The sequence below is a fragment of the Camarhynchus parvulus genome, chromosome 8 (genome assembly GCF_901933205.1).
Source record: "Camarhynchus parvulus chromosome 8, STF_HiC, whole genome shotgun sequence".
NCBI lineage: Eukaryota > Metazoa > Chordata > Aves > Passeriformes > Thraupidae > Camarhynchus > Camarhynchus parvulus.
Genome location: NC_044578.1, coordinates 13,822,570 through 13,843,704, shown reverse-complemented (window position 1 = coordinate 13,843,704; position 21,135 = coordinate 13,822,570). Strand labels below are relative to the sequence as shown.

The window sequence follows — 21,135 nt, the reverse complement described above, 5'->3', positions numbered from 1 at the left end:
GATATTGTATGGATATGTGAGAAAAAAGGTGACATTCTGAAGGAGTCAGCCTTGGAACCTGGTGGGCATTAGAGCAAATGTTCCCTTTCTAGGGTTGCAACCCCTTGGAGCCAGAATCTTTCACACCAGGAGATCCATAGTGACCCAGTCTACTGAACCCTCTTGTTCATGGCAGTGAAGGCAAGAACCTACAGGTTCTGTTGGGGTTAAATAATAGCTTTTTGCTAAGAGCGTTTCCCAGTTTTCCTCCTTGCCTTCTCACTGAAGTGTTCATACAACTGTACAATATGGTTTCACAATTCTACCATGCTAGTTTATACTCATTTACCAACACTGAATTCCATATGCCTGAAAACAACCTCTAATGTATTAGAAGAGTTTTTTGACTTTGTGCTTTGAAAGGTTAAGTAAAGCAGACATAATGGTTCTTGCTTTCAATATCAGTTTTAATCAGAATACAAGATCTCCAAAATGAAGACCACTATATACAATTGTACTATTTGTTTCCCTAGTGTTAAAAATTAAAGTTCAGATAATTGAAAATGTCAAAATATAGATCCATGTTGTTTCAAAGGCAGTATTAAAAAGTATGATCACATGGAGTTTTTATGAACATTCATTTCTGGGGACAGAGGAACAGTACTGCTTTACAGAGAGCCCAAATTAACAATAATGAAAGAAAGACAAAAGAAAGCATTCTGATTTAGGGATCACTTTTTACTTTCTGGAGTGGAGTGACTGTCATGCCACTTCCCATTTGTGCTTGTATTTGGTTTTGGAAGGATTCCAGATTGAAGTTTAATATGCACCACTGTCCAAATGCACCTTAGATGGCTACATTACTGTTAACTGATAGAAAAACTGACTGCCTAAAAGGATGGAAGTGCTTTACACTGCAGTTCAGGAGCCCTTTGTGGCCAGAAGTAGTAACAGAGTACTAACAGTCACTCTTCAGAATAAAGAAATGAGGACTAAATCCACTTTTCATGTATAATAAATGCTGCAGAAAGAGTTGAGTAGGGTGTGAGTTTCACAGTTAGACACAGCAATGTGTTGACATGTTTATTTTCATCCTTGCTTAGTAGCAAAATGCTAAATATATTCTTCTTTGGTTACATTAAAGTATGTTTCCTTTCAACTTTGTCCTTGGGTTGACATGTGTTTGTTTTATTTTTAGCACTTGAAAACCAACACAGTTATATCCCTATAGGGTGCAGTGGAAGCACTGGAATATAGCATGAGAAAATGAAATCAGATGTTTAATACTGAATTGTTGCAGGTGAAGAGGCAAAGATCTTGATACTGATTACGACCACAAAAAACAAATGGACTGACAGGACAGAATATTGTGTGATTTGTTGGGGAAGTCACTCTTAACTGCTTGCTCAGAGTGAACTTCTCTTGAAAAATATAGAATAGAGCTATGTGATGGAAGACTGTGCTTTCTATGTTTTTGTGGGCGGTTGTCAAGTGTTTAGTGTTCATTGAACATGAAATTTCTGTGAATTTGTAATAGTGTTTTATCCTTCCAAGCTTATCTTGGTTTTGTGGAAGGTGGGAGAAACATGCAAAAACAGTTCATGTGAATTATTGGCGAAAGAAATCTCAAAGATGTGCAATTTACTCACCCAGAAAAAAATAGCCTTTGAATTACATTTTATTTCATGGGGCTTTTTAGAGGGATATAATATTATCCTAACTTTTTATGTCAACTTGAAGTCTTTGAAAGACTATAAATTACTAGTGAGCGTTAACAATTAGGCATTAATTTGAATAAAAAGATTTTTTTTCTAAAAATGAGCAAGAATGATCTGAGAACATGAGTTTGGTACATTTTGTGCCACTTAAAAATGGGAGCATTTACTGAAAATTATGTTTCTGAGGATGGAAAGGAGATATCCAGTGAATAAAATAAAGTATGGAGTTGCAGGAATCAGTGCTGTTTCAAGTCAAACTTGTTTCAAATTCATAGAGTTGGGATTCTTGTAGGATGTCATGCTGGTTTTGGCTGGGAAAATGTTAATTTTCTTCACAGTACATAGTTTGGGGCTACATTTTGCATTTGTGCTGAAAATTTTGTTGATAAGAGATGTTTTTGTTATTGCTGAGCAGGGCTGACATTGAGCCAAGGCCTTTTCTGCTTCTTGTACTGCCATGGAGACTGGGGATGCTTGGGAAATTGAGAGGGGACACAGCTGGGACAGCAGATCCCAGCCCACCAAAGGCGTATCCCAGAGCATATGACAGTCATGCTTGGCAAATAAAGGGGGGTGAAGAAGGAGGAAGGGGGGGATGTTTGGAGTGGTGTGGTGTCTTTTGTCTTCCCAAAGAACTGTTATTCATATGCAACCTAGGTTTCCTGGCGGTGGTTCAATGCCTGCCTGTCCATGGCAAGTGGTTCATTAATTCCTTGTTTACTTTTCCTGTGCATGTAGTTCTTGCTTTTCCCATAAAACTGTCTTTATCTCAAACCATGACTTTTCTTACTTTGATTCTGATTCTCTCATCCATGCTGGGACATTGAGGTGGTGGGGAAGGGAGCGAGTGGCAGCGTGGTGCTTAGGTGGCAACTCAGACAGTGACAAATATTGACCCAGAGCAGCATCCACAAGTGCAGAAATAGAAGACAAGTAAGAGAACAATACAGAGTTAGATTTGAAAGTCTGGACACCAGTTGAGAAATTATGCAGTTAATGACCCCGAGCAGTCAATTAAAAAAGCCTATATATTACTTTGTTCTGTTGCCTCTAGGTATGAAGAGAAAATGAAAGGACATTGTGGCCTTTTTGCCAAAAGCAACACTCAGGAATACAAGCACATACAGGAAGCAAGTCTTTGATATTTTATAGGAAAATGAAATAAAATTTATTAGAAATGAAAATAAAAAAGATCTATTCTTGTGAATGTGTTTGGGAAGGTCTTACACAGATAGTCAACACACCATTTAGTTTCATTGATAAATAAAAAATCTCAGTCATGGGATATGTATACATAATACAGTTCCAGTTGTTTGAGGATAACAGATTAATAGTACAGTTGAAGCTGAGTTTCTGCAACAGCTGGATGTATGACACCTGGAACCAAGACAGCATGAGGAGCCATGGGGAAAAATCATCTGTGGGAAGAGACTTCAAGAGAGATGTCCAGATTTCACTCCCTGTTCTATTCTTCCACATGAAATTGCATCTCAGTTGGCTGCACTAAGTTTTCTCCTATAATTCCCTATTGTTTTGAAATCCTTGAGTAATTTCTACAATTTTGGAAGATGTACCTGGCCAATCATGACTGAAGTAGGGGCCTTAATCCTTCTCTAGGATGGGCAAGCAAGAGACATTCTCTGTTGTTCAGAGAGAGCTTCTGCTCCTAGCATTTGCAAATTAAGAGGGTAGGAAGTAAGGGGAAATGTCTTTTACATACACTGCAGCCTTTGCACACTCTGCTCCCCAGCTGCATTCTACCTGCATTTGATTTCCAAAGGCTGGCATTTGGGCTAGTAGGACTACCAACAGTTTATGTGAATATATCCCTTCCCATCTCACTAGAATTATCCTTAATACTTCATCTGATGCCTTGAGAGGCTACCTAGAATGGAGGCTAGACAGTGTTAAAGGAATAAAGTAGGTATTTATTAAAAAAGCCTTCAAAGGATACACCTTGGGAGGTACAAGAGCCTGGCCAAGGCTACACCCAAGAGTGACAATGGATCTCACATTTTCACACTTTTATAAGTCTTGGTCCATTTACATATTGGGGTTAACTGTTCATTTATAACTTTAGATTATGAAGTCTCATCCTCCCAGATTGCTCTCCTCAATTCGCTGTTGTTTATACCTTTTGGGCTGGAAAAGGATTGTTTTATTTAACTAAACTGTGAGAAGAACTTGCTAACCCTTTATATGAAGTTCAGAGTTTATACCAATGCAGCACAGAATCTGGATAATATGAAAGCTAAAACTTAAGGCATCACATCCTTGTAGGATAGGTATGGCACTAGTGGTGCAGTCTTGTCTGGCACATCTGATGGGCCTGACTCCTATAAAACTAATGCAAAACAATGGAATGCACTTGATACCTCCAGTTTTCTTCCATGGTTGTTCTTTTTTGGTGGCTGTTGTTTGTTTATTTTATTCTGTAGGGGAAGAGTAATCCATTTGAACAAAAGAACTTTCCAAACCTTTTATTGTCAGATATCCTTTATGGCCCACTGTCTATTAAAGTGTACTGAGCTGTCAAATCAGAGCAATCTTTTCTTAATGTAAAAGAATAGTATGACAAAGAAAAGCCATCTTTTGAAGTGATGTCAGAAAACAATTTCTTATTGGTATAAATTGATACCGCAAAAGAAAACAACCTCATTTGAGGAGTATGAATTCTTTCAGCATACTAGAGAAACAGCTATTCCAGTAAAGTATGTACCTTTTCTCTTTCCATTACTACACCTAATATTTCATTTGGTTAAAAATTGATCTATAAGATTGTAATGCTGGCTTTACTGAAACCAGATAGGTTTGATTTCAAAGCTCAGATCTCATTGGTCCAAGCCTGGAAGAGAATGAGAATCTTTTTTCTTATTGCAAATTATTAACTTCTTTAGCCTTCTATACCAGTGCCTTGTGTTATTGTGGTCTTGACCTCTTAATTCTATGTTTGGAGAAACCATTGTCCTGGTTACAGTAGCTCATATCCCTGTTATATTTCTTTCCAGTTACTGAGTAATTTTCTGTTTTTAGATTGTACTTCTTTTTAGCTTATTGTTATGACTAAATCCTACTGACTTTCTTCCCACAACTCTTGTCCCTAAGTGGGAAATAATGCATTCTTTTCTTATAGCATATATCGTGCCTTTGTCTTGCCACCCAAAACACAGGGAGAAAATACCTAGAAAGGGTTAAGAAAGAGATCTAAAAAGTGCTAGAGATAGGTTAAATGGGAAGGAGCTGCTGCTGCAGCTGGTCTTTCCCTGGTGTATTACTGCCTGAAACTGTATCAGTTGTCAATTATTGATGGAAAAACCTGTTTCTAGAGAGCTGACTCCTCAGATAGTTCCAGCAAGGCAATACTAACGGTAAGTGATTTCATTTTGCTACTTCTACTGCAGAATTATTTAAAATCTGTCTCTGTATCAGTGGGAGGTCTTGGTATGACTGTGTATTCTGCAGTATGTAATCTTGTCAGCAAAATCCATGATAAATAAATGTTTTGCACTATCAGTAATTGTATGCAGAAGAATTTGGTATATCACCCTGCCACATGCTGCTGCAAAGGTTCGGTTTGTTTGTTTGTGTTTTTTTTTCACCATGACTCTACTGCAGACTATGTTAGTTGAAATCTGTTGCCTTCAATTTGAATGGTCATGCATTCTGTCCACCGCATATATTTTGCAATGAGTTCTTTTTCCAGGATTCTTGTTCCTTTTCTATATTTTTTATGCTTTTTCTGATCCATCCTTGAGATTGCAGTTTATCTTTCCTTATAACAGAGAACTAGATTCAGGAGCATCTACTGAATGCAGTGAATTGTGAGCTGTTAGTTGGACAAAATGTACTTGTGGAGAGCAGCATGAAGCATTTTCTGTGGCAGTGTATCTGTATATCACCTGCACAGTAATCCTGGTTTCTAAACCTGTGAATCCTGCATGAGCTGTGGGATATGAAGTCCTACCTCTAGACAGCCAAACAATTCTGAAAGTGATACTTGAAGCTTGTAATCTTTGCCAAGAAAGAGAGAAATTTTTACACAACTCAGTAAGCTTGAGTTGTAATTTCTACTGTGATGAAAGTTTGATTTAATTAGACTCTAGTTTTGATGTGGATGAGACCAGAATCATAATTATAATTATGAATTGTGTCATCAGCAGGTCTGTCCTGGAACTGAAACATCATGATATAAAGTCCACAAAAGTCAATAGAAATATCTGTATTTACTTCACTAGGTTACAGAGAAAATCCTGTATGCTTGATTTCATTTATGTTATGGACTTGAGAAAAATGTTGTCATTTTTGTATGTATCTTCAGAATGATGGGACTAGGAAATTTCCTGAAGAAAGCTTTTTCTTCCTTTGAGCAATCAAAGGAGCTAAGAAAATTGGGAGGAACTTTCATATTTGTGAAGTAATATTTAGAGTTCTGCATCAATGGCCAACTATGAATGCCAGTTTATTATCCTTTTTTTTCCTATTTGGATGTCAGTTGTGATCGTGTCCATTCTCATGTGTATTGACACTTTGCATGAAACTTTTTCTGAAAGATTTATTGTTTTACTTGTTAGATGTGTTGTACCTGTTCCATACCTTTGGATTTAAAAATACCTTTGACTCAATTTGGTGCATTTCCTTTATTCTTACCTGTTGTTATAAGGCAAATATGCTACCCTCTGACTACATATATTCTTCTATAGTGTAAAGGGTGTGATATGTCTGAGAGAGTCAGAAGTACAAAAAAATAAACGTCATAATTTTCTGCCTAGGATAATATGATAAAAAAAAGTATGTGGCTCAGTTCCCAGTCATGTTTTATTTTGGCTGGCAGTGATGTATGTTGCTATAACATTATAAGAAATGAATGTATTTGTTTCTTTTGAATATTTGAAAAGCAGTTAGCTTTGCAGCCAGCATGCATTTGACTGTGTAAGTTTATACATTTCTTTTTCATTATGAATGCACCTTTAAGAAATATAAGATTAAAGCAATGGAAAATAAAATTGAGCCTTGCTAAATGAATAGAATATCTCACTGCTCCAGCCTCTAGTTGAGGACTTTTATTTCAGAATACTTTTCAAATGTAGCTCTTAGCTCTTAATCTTAACCAACACTTTTTTTTTAATTAAAAAAAAAGGGGGGGAAGAAAAAAAGTAATACACACATGCCAGAACCTCTTACTTTTAAGTGTAGCTTTTTGGGACTTGACCAAGATGGATGAGGACAGGACTAACTGTGATATTGTTCCAAACTTGGAACACGGCTTCTGCTGTGATTAAAGCAATGGAGGCAATAGTAATGCTTAGAGCAGTTTTCTCCTCAGGTTTTGGAACTATTTTAAACTACATTAAAAAGCTCTGGTGCTATTGTCAGTATGGGCTCTGCAGCTCAGAGGTGGTACATGATTACTCAATAAATAAACTACTGAATACTGCAGGGTTACCTCAGTAATGCTGTACTTATTCAGAAAGTACATTATCCTGATCCCATGAGTTCAAGCAAATCCCAGGAAATTGCTTTTTTGTAGGCTATTGTCATGATTTAAGTAAAAATTAAAGCTAGTGTGTATAAAGTCTGGTACACTTCACTTTTCTCTCTTATTTTGGGTATTCAAAGTATTACATTTAGGATTAATATTTAAGACGTTATTTTTCTAGGCTTTGTTACTACATGCTGTATTTCTCTACAGGTGAGCAGTATTTGCACAAAATATTCCTGTAGTAGGATAATGGAGTCTCATCTCACTGCCAATGAGAATAGTTACTCTATTTAGATTCCCTACAATGGATAAAATAGTGTGACACAGAGGGTTTGGAGCCAATCCAGCCTTTTAAGGGAATTTCTATAAATCAGGTCAATTCATTTAAAGAAGCTTCTGAGGGCTCGCATCCTTTTGAAACTGCTTGATGTTCTCCTGTTTTTATGTGCAAAAATATTTTCAAATCAATCGTACCCCACTGAGCCCCAAGTACTAAGCTGTGGGGAGGAAAGCATGTTTTTGTGAAATGTTTTATAGCTGCTGGGGTTTCTGGTTCATTTATCAGCTGTTTGCAAACTCTCACTAGCCCTGAGTGTTGGCTGCAGTAGCCTCAATGATATTGTAGGCCAGCTGTGAATATTTCTGACTGTCACTTGTTCTTTACAGAGTAGAAGTATATGACAGCCAATTAAATGTTAGAGATCTACCAACACTCATACAAACATACAGGTATTGCCCATGGAGCTGAGCAAATGATTTCATAGTCAAAAATGTCAAGATAATGTGATAAAGAACTTGGTGATCATATAAGAGCACCTTTCTTGGTCAAGAAGTCTTTGAATAAATGTTTCTTGTGATTGCGAGAAACTTCTTTTTGGTGATTTATTCAAGACCTGATTATTGTCTTAACATTTGCACATCTGTTGCTGAAACTACAGGCTAATGTCTGCCAATTTAAATTTCAGACTGCTGTGGGAGTGTCACCCTTGTTGTTAAACTAGAAAACAATGTTATGTGGCAGCATGTGAATTAGGATGATGTAATCTTCCACCAGAGTTGTCGTGGGCCGTGTGTGAGGATTGCAGCCCATGTCTAGTGATGCTGAAATGAATCTATGAATCGCAGGCTTGTAAAATATGAGATGAAATTATGCAGACCAGCACAGGGCTGAAGTGTGCTGTCTTGTCATACACAGAACTCAGATACGCAGAAATGAATTTAACCATATTTGTGTTCTTGTGTTCCTGAGCTTGAGGTTGTTTTCAGACTAAGTCAATGCTGCCAGCTTGAAGCAAGGGAGGGAGAATTTGATGTGTGAGGGGGAACGGTCTAAAGATATCTTTTTCTATTTTTTTTTCTTCCCCAAGATCCTTAGCAAATCTCTCCCCAAGGTCTATTTATAATATAATGAATCACTGCAAACATATCAGCTTCATTAAAGGATCAGTGCTTTTTATGCTAAGACAGCTCCGCTGATATATGTGAAATGTTAAATTGTCCTATCTTGTAGATCCCTAAGGCCTCTAGCTCTTACTAGAGAAATAATCTTTTGAGAAATGAATGATAGAAAAAGAAAGGAGTAGTATAATTCCAGCAGTGATTAGTGTATGGTGTGCACAGTTTGAAGCACTGTGTGGTAGCTGTTGGTGTGTGTTGACGTGCTGTAATGAAGAGCATGGATGGCACACTGCAAAGACAAAAGAAGAGCAGAGATGCTCCCACAGGTGCCACAACTCAAATTCCTCATCTAACTCTCTCTTGTTTACCTTTTCCCGTGCCAAACCCACAATGTTGATGTCACATCTCAATATTACTACGACGCAGGATCATTATGGGATGTTGTCATCTTTGTTTCACTCATTCGAGGCCACAGCTGTCTCACCACAGTGTTAGCCCTTAGCGTGTGTGATTCCATCAGTGAGTGTGGCTTCCTGGCCTCGGTCCTCAACACAAAGCAAACCAATGTCCTTGTCCTGTTTGGTTCAGGGGAATGCTTCATTTGAAGTGACAGGGCTCCAGCCCTCCTGTGGCCATGGGTATCTGGCCACTCAGCTGTGGCTCTAATGGTGTGTGTATTTCTAGGCTGGAAATGCCTACAGCACATCAATGCTGGTTTAAATGAAGGTGCAATGGTTGTATATAATATATTTATATAAAACCATTTCTTATATATATATATATGAAATATTAAAAATTGTTGTATATAATGTTTCTATAATAAATAGAGATTGGCTTCCATTCAGCAGTGTTCAATGGAACTTACTGTGATCAGGGGGTAGGAATACTTTATGTTCCAGAGTTAGTGAAATGTTCTGCTGTCAGATTTATGGTGTTACTGACACTTAGTGAAGTGGTGAACAGTAATACAAGATCTATGCATTGTCTCTGCTTTTTGCTGGCAGAGAGTAGAACATGAAAGTTGATTTTTTTTTTAGCAGCAAGTGACAGAGATTTGTAATTTCTGAAATTTAGATTTTACTGTATAAAAGTATTGTTACACTTGCTTGTTTGAGCTACTTTGTCAATATTTTTCCTTGCCATTATGAATGCTAAATAATGTTTATTTAAAGTTCACAGCATTTTATTTTTGCATTATTGATTTTTAAGTCATGCAGATTCTTTTCTCTTGCCTTGTCAATGAATATATTTTCAATGTTTTACTGAACAAGTAAAAGATTCAAACCTTGACCTTTCTGTACTTTTCTAATTTGGTCTCACTTTCTTTGACAGTCCTTGTTCAATATACAAACCATAACTATGAAACTCTATAGTACTCAATCTGCTAACAGTCTGAAATATGTTATCACATTTGAAAGGGCTTTTGAAGGGTGAGAGTGAGCTAACAGATAGTCACATTGTGTGCTCTGCTATGAAAATCACTTTGGAAGTAATTTTTTAAACAGAAAATCAGTCTTCAGATTTGAAAGATTTGACACTGATTCAAATTTGGCCAGTGTTTTGAAGTTTCATTTTGGAAAATGGATGAAGGAAAAAAGAAGCAATATTACTTCAACACAACACTGAAATGAAAAAAAATTGCTTCTATGCTCAGTTGTGATCTCTGTATTTTGTGAGTAGGAAGTGATTAATGCCTGTGAAACTTTGATATGAAACTTCCACCATTTTAACAGCTTCTAATTCATTTCCTGTTTTCTGAATCAGGCACTCTATACTTGTAATTTCACAGATGTTTTGTGATATTAAACAATAAAAAGAAATCAATCTAAAGCTGTGAAGTGCTAAGTCAGGAGAAGACTGTGAACTAGCACTGCAAAGTTCCTGGGGCTCTGTGCCGCTGCATGTTGCAGCCTTGGAGCTGGCACTGAAGGGTCTTTTCCTGGCTGGATTGCAGCCATTTAAAATAATGCACTGTGGCTTGGCTTGGTCATTTGGTTTTCCTTAGGGAAATGGAAATGCTGGCCATTTGGATAAACTAGTTCAGTCAGTTGTTTTACAGGACTGCATGATTCAAAAAAGTGGTGTAAATCATGCTGTTTGGATTCCTTTGTAGCTTGCACCTGTCCACTTAGCAAATCAAACACCTGAGAACTCTGTACACTCTCTTTATCTGAAAGAGCTGCTGAATAAATGTCTCATCTCTTTGGTGGTAGGAAAGAAGGATGTTTAAATTAATAGACTTCATTTGACTTCAGGATATTTTGAACCAAGCCCTAATTACATGCAATGTGAAGCCAGGTGACAGATAGACTTGTAAAAACAAGCTTACCACTTTGACATATCAAGCCTCAAAATGAAGACTACTTTTTGCATATAGAATTTCTCTGTAAGAGAGAACTTGCCGCCAAATTGTTCTTTGAACATGTAACAATAAAACTGGTTGCTATGCTTGTTTGTAGCAGGAGCACTTCAACATACATTTTATAAGGCCGCATATTAAAAAATCATGAAAGGGTAGGAGGCTTTTAGTTCTGCAGTTTCATTACTGAAAATTGTTATTATCTTGCTGAGCAGGGTCCTGAAAATGGCATTTTTCTCTATTAATCTCATTTTGAATCTGAATTTTATATCTTAATTCCAGATCAACAGTAGATTATAGGTTTGCATAACTGTAATAAATAGCACACCCCTCAATAGTGTCCACACTTCCACACTCTAAGATCTAAGGGTAATTGATTTAAATATTAGATTGAAAAATCCCAGAGCTCAGATGTTTGCTAGATCAATGCTCTGAAGACTATGTTCACATCTTTCTTTTACCTGTTTCTGTGAAATTTTTGTTAATTTGATTTTCTAGCTATGTGAAGAGTGGGGATTGCAGCACTGTGATGTTGACCTTCCATCCCTGTGGTCACCTGCCCATTCCTGTAACTGTATCTCCAGTGTGTCTCCATTTCACTGTGAAAGCTCCTTATGTCAGGAGCTTTGTGGGTTTCCTTCCAGCTCCTCTGCATTTGCAGACACTTGTGACAGCACTGAGTAAATTGCACTAATGGGCTCAGAGGAAAGCAGTCTGCTAGTTTGAAAATCTGTTCTAAAATATTCCAGCTCACTGTCGATGAGTGAGTACTTATCTGTACCCAAAGAATTCAGGAAATTACCCTGACAATCCATTTTTGTAGCCTTTCACCTAGGTATGTAGGATGTTAGCTGTCTTTGAGAGGTCTTGTCATATGTACCATGGCTTAAGATCTGAAGTCTTGTTTCTGTTCATGTATGTAAAGTTAAACACAAATAGAACCCATGGAGCTTTTCAAACTGGGCACCAGTAGTATCACAATTGCTTAGAAGGAAGGAAGCTGCAAACAGTACACTGAGTGATGTGTGGAACATAGAGTATTTTGTAGCAGGTGATTCTACCATTCTGAGAGATTAAATATATCAGATTAAATAATTTTAAATGTGCATATGCAATCTAGTCTCTTTTTCTTAGGGTGCACAGTTGTGGTATCAAAGTTACTGGTATGATCCAAACTAGGTTGAAGAATCTCATTGACTTGAGTTGTTTGGAATAGATTCTCAAATTGCACTACCTTACTTTCAGTTCGAATTTTAGTCTCCTTGCTCTTTTTTGATCTCATTAATCAAACCTTTTAAGGGGGTGGGGTCTAATGACATACAATTACTGTTTAGAGATTAAAAACTTTCAAGACTGCATCAAGACATGAAGTGAAGGTTCATGAAAGGCAGAGGTCACTTGTGAGTAGTCTGGAGGGAAAAAACCAAGGAAATTGGAGAGGGATTTGTTGAAAAATACCTGCATATAATCTAGGCCAGAAGAGTATTTTTCAGAGCAATTTACTAACTTATTATGATACACTTAATTTGTGTAGCAGCATGAAATACTATTAATTTTTGAGTTTCTAGAATATAAAGTACACAATATACAATTTGTCAAAGAATAATTCTATTAACTATGAAACCACTTCTTTCCACTGTCCCCTGCTCTTTACCAAGGCACTGTTCCTTTAAATGGATTTGAGCATCTGCTGTGTTCTCTGTCTATGTGCAACACTTCCCTCTCCAACAAGAGTATCCTGCCTCTCCTGTCCCTGGAGGAAAAAAAAAGATCCTTTTTTCTTTTTTTTTTATCCTTCCCTTTTTCCTTTTTGTCTTCTGTGCCTTTCTAGGACAGAAATGTATCTTTCCTACTGTCACTCTCACACCTTTGCCAGGCAGCTGTAAGATAACATCTCATCTTTTTTTCTCTGTGGAGCACATTTAGTCCAAGTGCTTGTTTATGTAAGAGTGTGCTAACCTGATGAAGATGCTTTCATTTCTTCTTTACAAGTCTTTCTCCCTTTATGTGTTAACCATTTTTGTTCAGCTACCCTTGAATCTGTATAGTTGAGCAACAAACCTTCACTAATTTATGTGTATCAGGATTTCAGGAGGGAAATGGCATATGCAGCAGGAACTGCAATCCTTTTCTGCCTGAGTGTGAATTCAGAGATTTCTGACAGCTGACTTGCTCCAAAAGTCCCAGTTTGAAAATAGAATGCTTTCTCCTATGTTATTTAAAGCAATCTCTTGGAAACAGATCTCTCAGGTAGATTATGAGCGAGATATGCCTCTGCATTATTGTAGCTGAATGAGGGTTACAGGTTATGCTTATTTTATAAGCTAAAACTTGTCACAGGTATGAGAACTGACTCAGAATTTGATGTAGTCATTACCTGACAATGCTGCTGCTGTTACTGTGCGTGATCTGGGTGAGTCCTGCAATCAGCTTTGGCCTGTAACTGGCAAAGGCTGCCTGCAGAGCAGTCTGTGCTGCAAGTCTTTTCCTTCAGCTGTGCTCTGACCTGGGAGTAGGGCTTGACAATAATAACAAATAAGATGTGAGCTAGAAGAAGATGCCTGGGGAGGACCTGGGTCAGAGAATGAAGCTTTGGGATGATTTCTGCTGTATAGAATGAAAAAAGAGCTGTAGGAGCTTGTGGCTGCCAGGGCCTGTACACTGCTGATGTTGCCTGTCCAAGTGAGCTCTCCTCCTTCCAGCTCCCTCCCCTCAGCAGCTGCCCTTCATGTATTGCTTCATTGTACACCTTGCTGAGAGGTTTATTCCTGTCTCTCCAAGTGATCCATTCCTCTGCTTAGAGAGTTGGTCGTCTAAGGGCAGTTAGAGGAACAGTTGCATTTTACCTGGGAAGGTTGCAGCTTCCTCAGCAGGGTGGTGCTATGTTTTCTTGCTGCAGAATTGGAGCATCTCCTGCTACTGCACTGGGGATGCACAAAGCAGGGAGGTCTAAACAGGGGGAAGTCTACTGCTCCCATGGTTTAGCCTACAATTCACAGCAGCAATTCACTGCTCTGGGTAAGGTATCCCCCCAAATTAGATGCAGTGTCTCTTGACATGTCATGTCATGAGTCTTGATCTGTCGCTTGACATGGTTGGGAAAAAATGCTGCGACTGTCCCCTTTCACTGGACCTTATGTGGCCTTTGGAAAGGAACAAAGGGAAGGACTGCATACTATGTAAAATATTTTGGAAAACTAATGGTGTAGAACTGCTGGTGCTTTGGTATTCAGTGAAACGCTTGGTTGAAGATGGACTACTGAAGAGAAGTCAAGGAGTTGTAAAATAATTTTTGATTATTACATACAAGCTTAGGTCAGAATACTAATATTTATTGGTATGGAATGGTGCTTTTGAAAAGTTAAAATCCTAAAGTAAGTTTGAGTACAGAGTACAGTCCCATTACTTTGTTTTCCATATGGCTGAACTACCAATTGTCCTTAGAATACTCTAAAGGTAGCCATAAATCTTTACCATCCACTCATGTTAGTGTGCTTAAAACTTGAGTGGTCACAGACCTTGACCCTAAAGAGTATTCTTTTGAGAAGAAAAGAATAGTGTCTATCTAAAGAAAAGCAGTAATTCAGCAGTGTGGTGCAGTTTGGAATTTTATGGTCCACCTTCAGAACACAGTGTGTTACAGTAACTTTGGGCAGATAATTTTCTGTGATTCTAAGATGAATGAAAGTTCTATGAGCTGCTCTCTTTTTATTAGCCTATCATAGCTTGTAAATCATGCTGTGTTAGTAAAGGGCTGGTGTTTCTCACAGGGCAGTGTTAGTCCTCTTAACATTCTTCCAAATTTATTACAAGTTTTTAGTCAGTACTGCAAAGAAACAACTGCCATGCATTTTTGTACATTCATAGAAGTCCTTAATTGGCTAACAGATGTACTTCAGTATTATTCCCAGGAACTAAACATGTCTTGGACTCTGGTGGTATTCTTAGCCTGAGAAACAGATAACATGCAATAGCCAGTGAGTCACTGTGCCCAGCACTGCTTTTCCTTCACAGTAGTTTTAAGGAGGACAAATGCTTTGCTTTCCCAACTCTGTGTCTAATTTTAGTATGCCAGTGGGCCCAAGGACTTTCAGGCCACCTTCTCAGATAATGTCATCCAAAATATTCAAACTTCATAATGGCTGGGTGTTACTGCTGTGCTGTCTGACATTGTATCTGTGTATAAAACATCTCATGTTCTTTGTGGATAAATACTCAGGGGCACTGAATGCACATGAGAGAGATTTGTCTTGTTACAAAGCAGAATTTGACTCCTGGTATATTTGTGACAGTCATAAAAGAACCATTATCTGTTCTTTTTATGCTTTTGCATTACTGGGCTATTAAGGGTAAATGTCTGTCTTGAAAGGAAGTTAGATCTTGGAGCTCAAAATATCTGCTTTTGTAGTTTCTTAAATGGTGGGTGACTTGTCCAGAACATACATCTCTCTCTCCTCTGTTGTGTGTACACACACACACAGAAAAAGAAAAAATGTGGACTTGCAAGTAATGTTTTAGTAATTTCATTAATGTACATCTTGTCCAGTCTTATGACCACATATATTTCACATCATAAGTCATGGCTGAATCTGACTTTGCTGTAATTTTCTGCTATTTATAGTAAAAGAAATCCCTTGTGCTCTCGATAAGCTATTTTAAATAAGTCTTGCAATCACCAAAAGCAGCAATATAAACTGATCTAAAGCTAGTGTGAGGAACTTTAGCTACGCATATAAATGCAGAAAAGAAATGAAAGCTTTTAAAGATCAGTAACATATTAAATATGTTTTGAAAACTTGTAGATTTGTTTGAGGCAGCCTGCCAAAGACAGCATTTATTTCCTTGCAGACTTTGGTATAATAGTGCTGCATGTCCAAAGTCATATAGCAGTGTTTAGAAGTGATATATTCCAAAGGTTTATTCCCTAATATTTTAACCCATTGTTTTTATGTGCTTAAGCTGGACCTAGAAAACTTCGTAATAAGTGTGATTTTTCATGTAGTGCTATATTCATGAGGGAAAAAAAGAAAAGGGAATTTTGTGTGACAGTAGATGTAAAAAATAGCATTTTATGCAAATAAATGTTCGCTTTAAAAACTGAAAATTTAAATGTTTGTCAACCCAAAATGTCTTCAAATCATATCTCTTGAAGATATGTGTCATGAAGTAGTCATGAAACTGCACCCACATTACCACATGGTTATTGGACAATTGCTTTAAAAAACATTAAAAAGTGAAAAAGAGGAAACAGATTATTACTGTGATTTCAGTTATTTCCCATTTGGTACTGAAAACCTATCACGCAGTGTGTCTGATTTTAATTTTTTACTTAAAATATGGTTTAAAGTATAAAACACTAAATTCATTGAGCTTTGTGGAGATAGAAAGTGGCATTATTGATTGAATTCAATGTTACCTATTTTCATGTCCAAAATGTCCCATACCCAAATGAAAATCAGAAGAAGAGGTAATATAATTTCATTTTGAAAATTATCACTGCAAAATTATTTTTCCAGAAAGAAAGTAATTGAACTGCAATGAACAAATTTTTGTATTTACAATAGCTTGATCAATCTTCTAAAATAAACAATTCTTTATACATGCAATTAAAAGTGTTTTCATATTTAATTTCCTGCTATTTACTTTTTTTTTCAGGATTTGTCTATGACAGTCTCTCTTATATTTTTTTTAATGCAGGTATCTGTCCATTCCAGAACTAACATTTTCTACAACCAGAGACTGAAATGGCGTGAACTGGCGTTTTAAGTAATTTGGTGTTGAAAGTTTCACCATTTACTGAGAAGCTGGAACAGAATTTGAGCTCTATTCCTGCACTATCCTAGGTTATAATGCCATCCTTTCCTAATGAGGGAGGTATGCTAGTCTTGGATTTTTAATATACCTTATGAATTACTCAGTATGCTTGCACCTATAAATTGTGATGGAGTACAGTTTGTATTTTTAGTTAATTTGTATACATTATTTGAGATATAAAAATGTTAATAGTTACAACATTATTTTTCAAAGATAACCATGGAACTGCTCCTCTGACTTTGAGTTCAGAACTACCCTATCAGAGCACAATTAAAAGAAAAGTCAGAAAGAAGAAGAAGAAGAATGGAGTCATCACTGCCAATATTGCTGGCACAAAATATGAAATTGGTAGGAAGCTGCGTATTTTGTTTTCATTCTAATAGCCTTTGATGTGAGAGAGTTTCTGATTAATGGAGTGAATTAATGGACTTTATATCAAGCTGACAGTGAGACATTTCTGAAGGAGTTTCTTTTATAAGAAACCTGGGGTTTTCTTGTAAGATTTAATTCATAGCTTTGGATACTGTACATCTATTAATCCTCATTTATTACTCATATTGATTCCCACTTGTTACTTTGAAATGTAAAAACTTAAGTAATCAAGAAGGCTGTGAAAGAGCCTTCTAAATAAATATGTTTGGAAGTTTATTAAAGCCTTGAAAGATGAGCAGTGTAAATTCAATGTTAAATACTCTAATTATTATACAGAGGCATTGCAGTAAAGTCTGTTAAGGTTTTGTATTTTCATGTTTAGTGCTAAAATATTTTTTTCCTAGAATCAGAGTTATGCATGGCATGTAATAAGATTTTTTTTAAATTAAAATAATGCATGCATTTGCTTTTGCAACACTGTACCTTGTCTAAGGAGGTATTTTTGTCCCTATCTGCGGTGACACTTATAGTCATCAGTGTTTTAAAATTAACTTATGGCATAACCAAGATTAAATCTAACTGCTGTACAAGAGGATTTGTGCTGGATGGTTGGGGAATACCTTGAAGCTCTTTGCAGTTCCCATCAGGGGTTGTGCTGATTCCTGCCTCACTATAAGGTGCTGAAACATTGTAATGGCAGGTTTGCAATAGACTGGATGGAAATATTGCAAGATAAATAGCTTGCCATGCTAACATTGTTCTCCGACAAAGGGTTCTAAATTGGAAATATTTAAAATCTTAATTGATTTTTTAAATGTTGAAAATGAATCTATTTTAGAGATTCAAAATAGTGCCTAAGAGTGTGATTTCTCCACAGTGCGTATAGTAATACAAGAGATGGGATTTGTGAAAACGCGTGATGAGGATGAAACAGCAAATCTGATCTGGAGTGATTGTGCTGTGCAGCAAGAGAAGATTGCTGAGCTGCAGAACTATCAGGTGCAGTGGTAGTTAAGATTTTTGTCATGTTTCCATGAACTGCTTTACTCTGAAATGTTCAGTAATTGTCAGTAGCTACTCAGTTCCTTTTGTGTGGAGGGGAAAAAACCCCACACAAACCACAACCAAAAAGGCTGCATTAAGGCTGTACCACTGCATAGCTTAAAATCCTATTCTCTTTTCCAGAGTTATTTGTTCTAAAAAAAAATACAAACAAACAAAAAAATTAAGGTAACCACAGAGTTATTTGTTCTTACCACTTGGAATCTGGTGTATAAATATTTGGGGCTGTTCTTTCATGCTTTTTTCTGCCAGTTGGGTGTTGTAAATGATCAATTTAAAGAAGATACAAAACATCATTTATAAGTTTCTCATAAGCTTTGAAGCAGTAAGTTAAGAAACAGAGCTCCCTCTCCACAGTCCTGTGAATAAATATTTTGGTTTTTTTAACATTATCTTGTGTTTGCATTCTTTGTTTCTAGATAGATTTGTGAATAAAAGTATGATAGTCTCATGTATGAAATTAAATCAGTGGGCACTTATATGGATGGAAGAGAATACAACTTGCAGCATCTTTAGCATTGTTAAGAATAGGTAGTATAGTGTAAGATATTATCTTAAATAATTTAGATTTAACAGTACTTGTGTTTGCCTGAGCATGCAGTTGAATGGTTTAAATGACTGTAATTAGGTATGCCAGAAAAACTAAAAAGTTTCAATTAATTTTCCTTTTTTTTTTCTACTTCCTCAGAGAATCAACCATTTTCCAGGAATGGGAGAGATATGCAGAAAGGATTTTCTGGCAAGAAACATGACTAAGTAATATTTCTTTTAATATTAAGAAGTTTTCCAGCTGTGATATTTAATGCAATAATATACAGAACTATTGCTTTTGAGCCTTGTTTATTTTTACTAAGAAACTAGGAGAGGACCAAGAGTAATTTTCAAAGTTCTTTAATAATTTTAGCTTTGGTCCTGGATCTGTAGCATTGGAGTGGGCTACTTTATTTCTCCAATTGACTTCAGTGGTGTGTTATGTGGGTTCACTTCTCTGTCTAAACCCTGCAGAATATAGGTGAGTCTTGAATTATTGTACAATAAACCTAATACATAATACACCCACATGTGTATCCCATAATAGTAGAACAGAATAAAAGAACTGTATGTGGCTGGATAATGCATCTGGACTATCCTGTGGAATGTGCTGTAGGATTGCCCTGCTTCATCTGGGACACTGGACCTGAGGACCCACTGAAGTCCCTTCCAACCTGACCAATCCTGTGATAGTACTTGTTTAAAATATTTAATGGCTGTATTTTTGTGTATATCAAATTTAAAAAATGTGAAGCATCTTACTGTTTATATAAGAAATTAGTCAGTGAGGCTCATTTGTCTAATTACAAATTCTCCTCACTCTAGTGGAATAACTAGGTTCTGAGGAATTATCCTAGCTGAGAATCTGTGAGTAAGACTTGTAAGAAAACAATACTAAATAATGATCTGATAGCCTAGTAAGGAAAGGTTTGAGGGTAAATATATGTCAATATTTTATTCTAATCTAAATTAGTTTGTAGAGCAATTATTAATAGAGCTAATCTTTTGGCCCAGAACCTGATTTATACAACTTAACTACTAAGAGAACAGAATTTGTTTTCATATGAATGTAATTGATGTGATATCTTCTCTCTCTCTTTTTCAATTTCTTTCTCTTTCCTTTTCTGTTCTGTAACTAGAACACATTAAATGTAGAGTGTATGCAGCTATTATGATGCAAATACTGTGTGCATTGCTGTGGTGTCTCCATGTCCTACGTGTGGACTAGAGCTCCCCTGTGTCAGTGCTGCTGCACAAGCACTTTTCACTGCCCCTCTCAGACTAAAAGTAAAAACAGAGATAGCACATGGAGGCAAACAGCTGTTTGGAACGTCTTGGAAACAGTCAGTCAGTTTGGTACACAGTGCTACCCCCTGTGTATTGCTGCAGTTCTGTGATCTTTTTTAAAAATATGGAATATGGACAAAAGGCTCTTGTTATCATGCACTCATTCTTTCAAATACAGTCTGATGATACCTCTCAACCTACTGAATTCTGAGTTCAAAGCACAGTTTAAAGTTACTCAGTGCTGAGATTGCACATATAGATAAGATGGGAATAACTTCTCTTACATTACAACTGGCTCAAACATGTATGTTGTGACTTCACTTAATATCAGTAGATATAGCAGGGCTTAATCAGCTGGGTTTTTTTCTCAATACTGGCCTTCACAAGGCAATACTTAGTATTCATACTTTATAAAAATCAAAGTGATATGCCTTGACATTCCTGGTGAAATCCTAAGTCAGTTGGGATATGTGGTTGAGCAGGCTCTTTCCTGTAGAATGCAGGATTTTGTTTCCTACAGCTCTTGGCCTGTCTTCAAAATTGCATGTGTAGAAACGCTAATTCTCTTGTCTTGTTTACTGCAGCATGCCATCTTTTCTATTCCCATTACTGACTCTACTGATTACTGTCATTGAGAGATAGTGAAACTATATTGAGAATTGGTAAAGAGTAGACTTTTTCTTTTACTTCCATGTTTGTTGTTGTACTGATTTCACCCTTCCATTTTATGCAAGTTGTTGGGAATAAAGTGAAAGAACAAACTTACCTTACTTTGAGAGGGAAATACTATTCAGGAGGTAATGTACTTCAGGAGTTCTTTTTTCAGGCAATATCCAGGCACTCTGGATCACAGGACCAAGTGGTTTTCACATGCAGAAAGGTGGAAAGGAGCCGTGTAATACGTAACGTGTAATATGAAAGAAGACAACTCAGCAAAGAAAGTATAGGAACACAGAATAGTGGAACAGATGGAAAGAGGAATGTAATTGAGAAAAAAAAGGCAGACATGAACATCATTTTCAAGGGTAATAACAAGAACACAGAAAAGAGAAAAGTAACAATAGGAGTGCCATCATAGGGCCAACTAGATCTTAAGAGACCGTTGTGAAGGGTCTCTTAGATGAGAGCTCCTTGTG

The 21,135-nt window shown here is 36.8% G+C and overlaps 1 protein-coding gene across 1 annotated transcript in view; it reads left to right on the top strand.

Annotated features, from left to right (window-relative positions):
* Positions 1 to 21,135, top strand: part of TTLL7 (tubulin tyrosine ligase like 7) — a 64,906-nt gene that overhangs the window by 3,164 nt on the left and 40,607 nt on the right. The window contains exons 2-5 of the mRNA XM_030953325.1: positions 16,631 to 16,807; positions 16,961 to 17,095; positions 17,997 to 18,118; positions 18,870 to 18,937. Coding sequence (XP_030809185.1) covers positions 16,783 to 16,807; positions 16,961 to 17,095; positions 17,997 to 18,118; positions 18,870 to 18,937 — 350 coding nt within the window. The 5' untranslated portion in view covers positions 16,631 to 16,782. The remainder of the gene's footprint in view (positions 1 to 16,630; positions 16,808 to 16,960; positions 17,096 to 17,996; positions 18,119 to 18,869; positions 18,938 to 21,135) is intronic.